Raw genomic sequence first — 12,170 nt, 5'->3', positions numbered from 1 at the left:
TTTGATTGCTACTTTCCCACGTAATCTACTTTATCTACTTCATTGGGAAGACAGCGTGTGTTTTAAATATTTATGATCCCCGATGGTACAGTAACATAGATATAGTACAGATATCGCCATCGATCAATTATGAGAGACCGAATATAACACTAAATGTTTCCCCAATGGACAAAATGATACCATATAGTACCAAACATGTTTGATATGAAATCTGATGCAGACATTAATGTGCAAACTGATTTTATAAAGCAATTTGTTGTCATGATCATCATAACCATTATAGTATCTGATGTAAAAAGATAATCTTAGCAAGGTTTGCGCAGTATTGATGAATTATACAAAAGGTGGCATCGCATATATAGAATCTTTGCTTCATGCCCTTGTCTTTCCTCTCCCAGAAATCGACATAGTCGTTATGAACACAAATATCGGCACATATCAGCAACAAATAGAAATAGGCTTTACCATTCTCTTCGTAATCTTCTGTGAAAGCATCATGGATGCCAATAACTTTTATCTTTAATGAATTCTGGCAACCAAGCCCGAAACGTAAAACCAGTCTGTCGTATAAATGGAATCATGGATGGAAAAGTTAAGCGAGACTAATCACCTTAGTAACGTGAATGATTCTTATTGCATTTATGTAGACTGAACCATTCTCCGAAATGGGGGTTCAATTATTCAAGTAAATATGGTGAATCCAAAAATTATATGTAATAATGTATCAGCAATTTACTAAATTTCAATTTTAATCATCCGTCAAATCAATAGATTAAAGCGTGATACGAAGTCAGGGGAACAAACGAGATCTACAAAATTTTGACAAAGTTAACGTTATTATCAGTAATGCAAATCCGATTCTTTGTGTTTGTCAACATACCGTATATGATTTAGATAAGCGATTTGTTTCCGCGTTCTTATTAATAAATCAATCAATTGTTATGTCAATTTAGAAGTTATCTGATGATCTCAACTAAATTTTCACTTTATATCTCGAACCTTTTCATCCTATATCTCGAACTAGATTTGGTTTAACTGGAATTCTCAGTTTACTTGGTGTCTTAAGATGGGGCCGATGAATTCATTTTAACAAGGTTTCACTGTAGATGATTTCTTAAGATGTATCTTAAAATGAAATGACCAGTACTTTTTCATAAACGAATATACTTACATGAGTGCAAGCATCGCATTATGGTGGTCGCGTCGATTAGGTACCCCCCACATAGGACACATATAAGATGGGGGTTCAGCTCGGACAACTTCATTTTGGCTGTGGGCAACATCTTTTACCTGCAAATACAAAGTAATACATGCCATTCATCATTCATGAATCGAGGAAAACAGTGAAATCGGAAAGACAGTGATTTCTGTTGACATCATGTAATGTTACATTCTATCATATCCATCAACTATATGCTTAATCGTTGTTTTGGAACAACAGCGAAGCATACGAATTGACCTTGATAAATGTATACACAATGCCAGATATCATTGTCGATATCAAGATAATAATCTGATAAAGGATGATTTGACTAGGTCACAAGTCCGTATCATAAATATGCCTTAGTTCCGTATCTGCAATATTTATATTTTCAAAAATACATAAAATGTCGATATATTTAATAGTAACGTATGTAGGATCCTGGAACTACACATATCTGTGGTAAATTCATGTTTTTTCACATTGTTTCCATGAATATGAGTGTTAGAGATATCGAACAGCACTACCAATCTTGCTCATACGTAACAAGCAATGCAAATATTTTACAATCCTTATATGGCGTCATACCGAATTAGAAACTTCTATATATTGTGCTAGATATGACACAATTAATAGTTTTCTACATAGAGATTCGAGTTAAAAGACAACATGCCGTGAAATCCAAGCATGACAAGGTGGTATTAGTATTTTATCATCCATAATAAATATGTCATTATACAGTATTTGTTTGGTATTATGTTGCTAAATGTCATAAGACATTCAAAGACAGTCCCCCTGTGATTTCTACGTTGTAGATGTTCGTTTTGTGTCTCCTTGTTTTATCTTAACGTTTTCCCCATTGATTGTGTTATTTCCCTGCGGTATACTACGAACCCGACCCCATAACACACCAACCGATCACACACACAAATGACTAATCAGTCGTCCAACGCAAGTTATATCTTAGAAGCAACTATATTTTAGTTGGTGAATAAGCTGTTACTAGGCAAGAATACATTTTTTATAACAAGAGTTAATACAAGATAATTTTAAGGCGATTTCATGAGATACTTAAGGAAGACCAACACCGAGTCCATATGAAGAGCAGATAAAGTATCCCAAATCTAGTCGCCTTTTACTATCATCATTTTTTAAACTGCTCTACCTGCATTGTATATACATGTCATAACAAATATACACGTTATAATAAACGCAGATGTAGCTAGGTAATTATATTTCATGGGTTAGGTTATGTTTATCAAAAAATAAACATTATTGAAACAGCTGCATTTAATAAACAATGTACTTTCGTATTTGAATGACGAATATCTATTTAAATAAATGTTAACGTTTCAATCTTTCATAAATATTAACAACAATGCGACACATTAGTGAACTTGAATTGGTGAACAGGTAAATTTGTCGTAAGACGAATATTTTTCACAAACATATTTCAGCTGATATTCATGCTTTCTTTCCGTGTCCTCTTCAGTCCACAAGATTGCATTAAGAGTGTCATCGTTTACCAGGCTCATATTGTCCGGTTTCTATACAGATTTTAATCTATATACCCAAACACTTCAAAGCCATACAACAGGTGGCTTTGTAACGACTTCTATCAAACACGGAAAATGCATCAAACGGAGCCAGTAAAATGTCGCATGTATCGGTAGATTGAATAGCAATTAGGCAGATGTACTCTCAGAGGGCTCGTTCTCCCTCCTCCACCAAAGTGAACAGATAACGTAATTGTACAGTGAAGGCATGCAAACAGGTGCTGCAATTTTACATGCTGACGTACGCTGGTGCCTGGCTCCCCTCATTTTAAAGCGACAACATCTGAGAATAGCAGCATCGATTGCTGAAACGGCTGCACACTGGTGATTTCCCTGATTGGTTAGTTATCCCTGGTGTAAACAAATGCAGTTGTGCTGCAACTGGGATCAAAGGGATCGAGGCGAACAGGTAACCGCCACAGTTAACTGCTTTAAAGCATATTAACATGTTTTTTTCTGACGTTATTCGTATATTAAGGCAATGTTGTCTTAATGAATGTTTCATTATCTCAATGAAAACACTTATTAAATATATACTGTAAACATGACAGTTTACGTAGGATAATAATTACGCGAAAATTTTCTTGATGGTACTATTTAGTGTTTTTACTGTAAATGTAGCCTTTGATGGGCTGCAAACCCATTCGCAGACGCATGTAAATGAAAAAGTAATATTGGCATATGTTGAAGTAACTGACTGACATTTGGTGATAACGATTAAGCAAGTAAAATCTGTCAAGCAGTTAGATCTTTGTCTTTGATCCAAATAATTCAATAGACTCAATTCTAATTTAAAAATGAATTCCATTTACTTTAAATTTTATATAGCAATACTGCTTCACACAACTAGCCCCAGTACATGTACCTGGTAGATTGTACATTTTACTTGTGTGTATGAAAGAAAAGAACATAACTTTACCTGTCATGAAGTATACCGTTTCCTAAAAACCTACAGAACTATGAACTAAAGACGATGTCTGTCCACAATATCACAACATTGGCATAAATGTTTAATCAAATATGTTGTGTCCGTAATAGGATCAACATGCACGAGAACCTGATGCAATGTTATCTAGTGCCGTGATTAATTATGTAGTTTATTTCTTCTCTCCTGTTTAGAAACACAATTTGTGATAAAGTGATTCCACAATCAGATGATAACCCAAAACACAGACACAATATCTCCAGTGGTCAGACGTGCCATCAGTCTAACGTGATTCCGTGCGCGTGGTCGGCGCTAAGATCCATCAGTGGTTCTCCCTCGACAGGAAAGACGATGTGACTGGAAAGATTGGGTGTGTACACATGGTGGAGTCAGTGGGATAAACCAACCAGTCGATCCTCTTGCATGACAATGTCTTGTCCCATGTGTAGCGCCATTCTTAGAGCCAGTTCCACATTCCGTAAAGTGGCTTGATGTATTTCCAAGTATAAATTGCTCGCGGGGAGCCATGTAATTTGCTATGCTGTGAATACCATAGGATGACAGCGCAGTAACGAATGATTTTTTCGGAATCGATTACGAATAGAAAAGCTTTCAGGACTCGGGGATTCCGCAGCCACACTGGAAAGGTCTGTTATGGGGACCAGCAGGGCAGTCACAAGTGGCTAAAAGCATGTTAGGGACAAGCTTTAACAGTCTCTGAACTGGTCATAAACTTGACTCGCCAATGGCGGAAAGCCATCACCATCACTGGATGAGTAGATAACGTGGAAAATTGATATCAATAAAATTGTCAGTGGAATAATTAACAATGTTCAGTGCTCATCCAAGGCTTTAGCGTTATTGATTAAGATGAGTTTTATTTGGTCTTTTTTGTAATATCAGGACAGTAAATCTTTGTTTTAATAATCACTGACATTATGGCGATCTTGATTCTGCATGTTCCGACATTTGTGAGAAATTCACTGTCATAGTAAAAAAATGCTAACAAAAAGATCATCCTCTGTAACAGATGAACTATATATATTGTTATTTACATCCAATAATGAATATGAATATAAGAAAATTAAAAATCACTAAAAATTAATGCTTAATTAAAAAGGAATCATTGATTATATAATTCGTGTATTTATTATCGTGAACACCACATGTAGCGACAACAAAGACTGCTTGCTCCCTTACCAACCCCAAATCTTTCAACAATTATCACATGTTTACCTTATTTCCTCTGACTTCTCAGAAATTGATAAAATCGGCCTCCACATCCTTTGTCAGCGCTTGTAAGCACAATCAGCGCATGCCAAGAGAATCATCCAAAGTACAGACACGTTTCAGCTATTTATGCTTCCTACAGAATTGCCTCTTGAGACGGCCCCTCATTCACAAAAGCGAAAATGCCTTTTAATGCAGTTTGACCGCCCCCGTCATCAGTCAAAATGTCAGTTTCATTGCCAATTAGACCACATCCCAATCAAGTTGAATCTACTCTCACTAGATCGTCAAACTTATCAGCGATGCACAGCTTCTCGTGTTATCGCCTAGCGAGGGATCCCAGCTTGCTCGTAAACATACAAAATTAATGAACCGTTTCGATATGTATTTGATAGAGCAGTTATTAAAATATTTCCAAACTGTAGGCCGTTTGTTTATCAATGCCTAGCAGTTATCTGTGTATCCGGCGGATTTGGCATGAATGTATTTAGATATACATATATCAAATTTAATGTAATTAGTGCCAAACCCTGGATAATGTAAATGCGAATTTCAACATCATGTGGTAAAAAAGAAATAGACAACGAAATATAACATTAAATGAAGAAATTCAAATCTACTTCCATTAAAACATTTGTATTCAAAATGATTTCAGAAATAATATTTCAAGGCAATAATGCAAGACACTACATGATCCGCTTTCGCCAATTTTTATTGAATGTATTACCGGACGTTTTAATGTTCGGTCCCTCTCTCCCTTAATTGTGCAACTGAGGTTCTCGTGTAATTCAAATCAATGATTTTGCCCTCAAACAGCCCTGCACGGCTGCAATAAAACGCGTTACTTTGGGTGCAATGCACATTCCTCAATTAACACGATTTTCACCCGTGAAGTGAAAACAAATTAAACAGAAGAAATAAATCTTGTCATACGGTTAAATCCTCTATGACGTAATTATCGACATCAGTTGAAACTCTATCGCTATTATTATGCTGGGAATAATCCTCTCTCTTTCATCTTCGCCATAAATTGCCCCCTTTTTAAAATTTACTCCAAAACACAACTATTACCAAGTGTATGGATGGTTTTAAAGAGGGCCAGTTACGTAAAGCTGCTAAAATAATTGACTATAAGTTGGCCGCAAACAGTTATATGAATATTAGAAACATGAAATTTGTTATTTTCAGGTGCACAAAATGCTACGTCGTTGTTAATCAGCAGGCGATTGTTTTATTCAGGTAGCGTTTGAATAATTGATTTTCAAGGAGACTTTGCTCCATGATTTCTGTTAGTGCAATCTAGTAAATCTAGTACAAATCTGTATATGGTATATATGATCGATTGACGAAAAAATCTCACCAATTAAGTGTACATGTTATATATGCCACTGGGCGGATTGTTATATATTCGAACTATGTAATGTATTGCTGGATAAGTTAAGTATAAAATACATACCTTCTTAAAAGTGTTCTTTGTTTTCATTATCATTATTTCGTTCACAATATTATAATGCTTAAAACGTTCTACTTTTTATCTGTATGAATTATTTGTTTAATTTGAATTATAATTATAAGACAGGTAATTATATTCAAACAATGTCTTGCCCAGTCACTTTGTTCCTTTGACTCATGCATGATATTATTTATAGAGTAAAAAAAACTGCGTTATCTATATATGTCGTATATGTTCGAGACGTATTAACATAATTCTATATTTAAACCTCTTTCCAATATATAAGTCTTTGAAAAAGAATATTTTTAGAATTCATATCATGCATAAAGAGCTGACTTTGTCAGCAAACGTTATAGTTGCATAAAATCAAATAATCAAGTCTACATATTCAGCTGATTTAATGACATACGCATGCATCGTTTGTGCACGTATCTTCTATTCATATACAAACCCTATACAATTTTATGACTTCTTTTATTTACTTCAGCTTTTATCAGTCTCGTGATGAATACATTGGGTGTCGTGTACGAAGGGCTGACTGAACACTTGCTGTATTTTAGTTTTATGTATATTTCGTGCATTTACATGTTTCACAAATATCTGCGTATCGCAAATTTACAAAGAAAATTTCAGAAAATGATTTTCCTTTTAGTTTTTTTTTTTTTTAGTTGTTATTTTAAAAAGGAAATAACATTGGATTCTATGGTTTATTTAAAATGAATACGCTGTGGAGTGAGAATTAAAAGAATAGTTTGAAGACTGAAATTAGAAACAGATATGATCTGTAACTTAATGTCATTGAAAATCTCCATTTGCAACTTTCAGCGAATCAAAAGAGGACACATGTTAATCAATACCGTGTCAATTTAAAACACGTAAAATAAGGTTCCCTGAATCAATACAAGGAGCGATCGCTTATCCGATATTTTACAACTAGAGATAAAAAGTACTGCCAATTTAATGATAACTTAATGAATAATTGATTCGTCTTTAACGAGAAAACTATCGCTGCAGGGTAATCCATCGGAATTTGCTAAAATCGTAACTAACTTACAAAGGAAGAAATCATGTCCTTCGGGTGAGCCTCGTTAACTTTGCAGTGGTATATAACCTCCAAACATCGAAGTAACGGAAAGGGTTGTCGCAGGCATCGTGATAAGTGCAGAATGCCGGCATTGTTTAAAGTAATAAGACGTTATTCGCTAAACAATACTCACATTGTTGTGTAATTGCGAAAGATGTCATGGCGTATTTCAGCTAAACGTTTGTGTATGGTGCCTATTTCATCTAATGAAATTGTTTATGCGTATACCTACCATATCCTCCTTTGTTACATAAATTGACAACTTGATAACTGCTTAATACACATGTTCGCCTTAATCTAATCCTATTTCACGAGGATTACATCTAAACCTGTATATTTAAAGCTTTGTTATTTAGGTGGGTGCATTAAGCATCAAAGGAGTCGATGAATTTAATAAATGTGTCAGATTTCATTCAAATGAATAATAGATACTATGCATATTCGATCCACGACAGCCTTTATACCAATGTTTTATGTATCAATACTTTATTGATTTAGTTAGTGTGTTAAGGTTAAGAAAGCGAATCCTTCTGTTTGCAATAACTTCATTTTTAATATACATTATATTCCCCAATCCCAAACATACACACCCTGCTCTTCCTGTTCTTCCGACAACGACGTCTATACTTTCTTTAAAGGTCATGCTTGTTCTTCTGTTTTTATAACTGGTTGCACACAATGGATATGTGTGTCGTATCTCCGACGGTAATCAGCTATACACCCAGTAAACCTTTAGTAGACTTAGTGTATATAGTAAAAGGAAGAAAAAATGGTAATAAATAATATGAATCTATCATTCAAAAATAATATGAATCTACTATCCAAACCACTACGTCTTTACCGATACCTTAACTATGTTTTACTTTCTAAACTGACTATAGTTAAATATTTTGTTTTATCATTTTCTCAGTTAATCTTATTTTAATGCATATTTAGCCATGACACAAATATCATCCTATTATCTTTAATTTGAAAATTTTATTTAAGACACATCTTGAAACATGTTTGTTCGACAAATGCTGTACTTGACGCGACTGTAATGCTAGGAAATGTCAGCTATATTCGTCGGTTACAGTAAGACCCATTGGAAGGTTAGGGCCGACTTAATGAATATACCAAGAGGTATTTTACTTCCAGACTTAATGAATATACCAAGAGGTATTTTACTTCCAGTTTGTTATGTTATATCATTAGTTTCATTTATCATAATGGTATGTAGGGTATCTTTAATAATGCGGAAGGCAACTAAACTGCTAATGCACTGCGAACCTTATCGCAATAATTATACTAAGTAGACTACGTTTTCCGTCAACAATAATGATCTGGTAGAAATGACATTGTAGAACTTGCTGTTCCCGCTGCATAGTTGTAAAAGTCGACCATCTTTTCTATTCGGCCTTAAACATGGCAGTTTTTTCAATCTTGTCCCACGAATCGAGTTATATGTTCTGTTTCTTGTCCATTTCGCATATATATAAATGTGGTTGTTACGCTTCTGTTCAGAGTTCAAGATAGGGGGAGTGGAACGACATAGTCGACGGGTCGATATAGTTAGAAATATACAATGGACATAAAATTCTATAAGACAACACCAACATGCAGCTGTCATACCACACTCAGGCAATCACATCACATAAATCAAAGTATGCGATCGAGGTAGTCTAAATAATCTTAAAAAGATATTTCTCATGCAAACTTAAATCTTCAGTTTTATAGAATGTTAAAAGACTTAAGTTTGCTTCATCAATGTTAATGTGTAGCATGTATCCTTGACTCGGTCATAATTTGAAATATAGAGGAGTATGAGGAGATTTATTTTTATTTTACGTCTTCATTGTTCACTGAATAAACTGTTGTTTGAATGAAAATTTAACAAAGAACATCTGTGTTTAATACCATCAACTCCTAATTGACTTAAATTTTGTATGGGTGTGACAGGGTGCAAAATTTCATGTCGACTATTTGACAATTAGTTATGCCTTATATGTTAACAAAAATTGCATTGCAGGTGACCCGAGTTTTTCTGCCAATGTTATAGGAAACGCAATACTAATTAAAAAAATACTTGTCATTATAAAACAAAACAAAAATTACATAACAAGGCATTTGGTTAAATTATTCATGACAATACATCTTTAAAGATCTAACGGTATACAGTTGTTCATTATTTAAGCTACCTGCCAGCTTAAATTTATTTGATACATTTACTGAAACACCAAAGCAGTTTTGTTTATTGACAAAAAAGAAAAATAAACATAGAGATATAGTAACTCAGTACCCCATACCAATTGTGAATAACATTCGAAATGTGCGTGATCAAAGTGCCGAGTTGCTTAAAAGTGGTCAATTGGTTTTAACGACAGCACGGCATCATATACAATGTAGATATTCATTTCGCGTGAATGTTTTTACCACAAACAACACTTCAAAATAACAGAATAGTATTTGATGAAGCATCTTTCACCGAAAACGCAAACTGAAGAATCATTAGTTAGGTTTCTTCAGCAGGAAGGGCAAATATATGCAATTTCCGTTTTTCAATTTCGAACGGCGTGAGCATCAGAAAGACCGGCCATGCAATGACTGCATCAACATAAAACGTGTTAGAGACTAGGAGTCGCTAAGACCCCGATGATAGTTTAGAGTTCTGTAATATGTGTTTTACACTCGAGCGAACGAGTAATCTACCATGAAGATGCAACTGTCAGAATTCTGCTGAAATGGATTACGGCACGTGACCAGCCAAGTGCGCACGTGATCACCTTAAATCCGCATTCTGTGGGAGGTCTCGGGTTCCGTTTTTAGAACAGCTCTATTACAATAATTTGAAATAAACACGATGTTAAATTGATTTCGATTAAAAAGCATAAAGACATGTCGCGTATTTAACGGGTGTCGTGTTTTGAAATAAATGCAATACGAAAGTCGACTTTATACGCAAAATCACTTAAAACAGTAATACTCAGAATTTATTTTGGTCAGGATTTGGTGACGATACAGATTATTGATTTATGTCCCTTGTGAAGTTTTCGCGGTTCCACTCAATTTCTAAATGCTCATGAATTGAATTTCACAGTGCATTAATCCGAAAAATGCTGTTCCTCTCCACATAATTAGAAATCTCAATTATTCATTGGTTTGCGAAATTGTGTCCAAGGAGTTGCTGGTCAATAATGCACGAGCTCTGCACGTGCAAAGATACGCTATCATGCATTTTCTTCAAGATAAGGCGGGACCATGGCCCGGTTCCGATTTATTTTTTCTCTCTTGTGTTTTATCACATACTACCATCCAAATAGAACATTTTACTTTGTTTTGTGAAATTGAAATACATAAGTAAAAGTTAAGCTAATTATACGCATCGGGAAAGTATTTTAAAACAGACTTTTAAGTTTTCTATCATAAGCAAACTTTGAATGCAAATAAAAAAATTAAAATGTATATATATTTTAGCTTTTTTTGTCGTTGAATAAACATTAGTAATTGCATTAATAAAACAAATCGCTATAAAAATATGCTTGAAAACTAAGAAAAATATATGTGTACAAGATATAACGATCATATATATATTCATTTTGATGTAATTTTAATATAAGAAATGACAATGAGTTTCCCGCCGAATAGCTGTAAGCGGGCCACACAATGTTATCAATAGTAGAGACGGTATGTGGGGCTGATCGCATACACACAAGCTCTCGCGGCAGCCATGTTTGTTATCACTGTAGACCGCAGCCCGCCGTGTCTTCACACCTCATGATACCTCGTACATGGCCCAGAAAACTATGTCATACACATACTTATAAGTTAACTTCATTAAGCAACGATAACTTACCTGATTGAAGTTCTTCAAGCTAGAAAACTGGATAAATTCGGCTCCAAAATCTGCATATCCTTTTCATTTTCACGTCGAAAAGGGTCGATAAACGGGCAGGCAAGTCACATGACTTGGCGGTAATTTAGCCCACAAGTTCGATACAGATACACCAGTGACGGAGAGTAAACGAAGGCAATTTTTGCATGCGGCGTTTTAAGTTCTGTGCATTAACTATGCCAAAATTAGGCCTCGGGTGCGAATTGCTGGTTTGTTTTCCCAGAGTCAATCATTGATGCTCTCAAGTCGACTGATCCGCAGGCCTGCTCTGCTAGTAGTCACATAAGTAATTACATCAAACGACTTGGCTGGGAAGTATGTGAGGGGAGGGGGACATTAACAGGCAGCCATCGGCTTAATTAAACAAAAATTTGTTTGAAGGAAGAAAATAGGTTCTCGAGGGAATCGGACACGAAATGTGCATTAATGACGTATTATGTCACCACGAGCTGTCGATTTATTCACATTTCCCTTCAAAATGCATTATAACATCGATAAATAATTTCAATTTTCATGTAACTTCAAAACAATGTGTTTTCAATAACACTTCAATTATTCATAGAGATATTAAGTTCGATACATACTTTATAAATAGATTGTGTAATGATGTGCATTTTGTTCATACATAATTGTACACTTTGTGATTCATTCTAGGTACCTTTTCAGTTAACATTAAAAATTAAAATTAGCCGAATAAATAAAGGTTAAGTTAAAAAATACAATTGAAACGTTTGTGTTTATTAAGGAACGGCATTTAAAAAATTATCTTGCTAAAAAACTGTTTTTATTTGTATGAAGTGGAAAAAAATGAAATGAAAAATTTGCTGAACTATTAAAATTTCTATCGTCT

The 12,170-nt window shown here is 34.6% G+C and overlaps 1 protein-coding gene across 1 annotated transcript in view; it reads right to left on the bottom strand.

Moving 5' to 3' along the window:
* The window catches only part of LOC138314286 (polycomb group protein Psc-like), a 34,147-nt gene extending 22,603 nt beyond the window's left edge, over nt 1-11,544 (bottom strand). The window contains exons 1-2 of the mRNA XM_069254548.1: nt 11,282-11,544; nt 1,172-1,290 (exon numbers count right to left, since the gene is read on the bottom strand). Of these exons, the coding sequence (XP_069110649.1) occupies nt 1,172-1,283 (112 nt within the window). The 5' untranslated portion in view covers nt 1,284-1,290; nt 11,282-11,544. The remainder of the gene's footprint in view (nt 1-1,171; nt 1,291-11,281) is intronic.
* Nucleotides 11,545-12,170: the final 626 nt, after the last annotated feature.

The sequence above is a fragment of the Argopecten irradians genome, chromosome 2 (assembly GCF_041381155.1).
Source record: "Argopecten irradians isolate NY chromosome 2, Ai_NY, whole genome shotgun sequence".
Taxonomy (NCBI): Eukaryota; Metazoa; Mollusca; class Bivalvia; order Pectinida; family Pectinidae; genus Argopecten; species Argopecten irradians.
The sequence above is the reverse complement of the archived record's forward strand: the minus strand, read 5'-3'. Positions and strand labels throughout refer to the sequence as shown.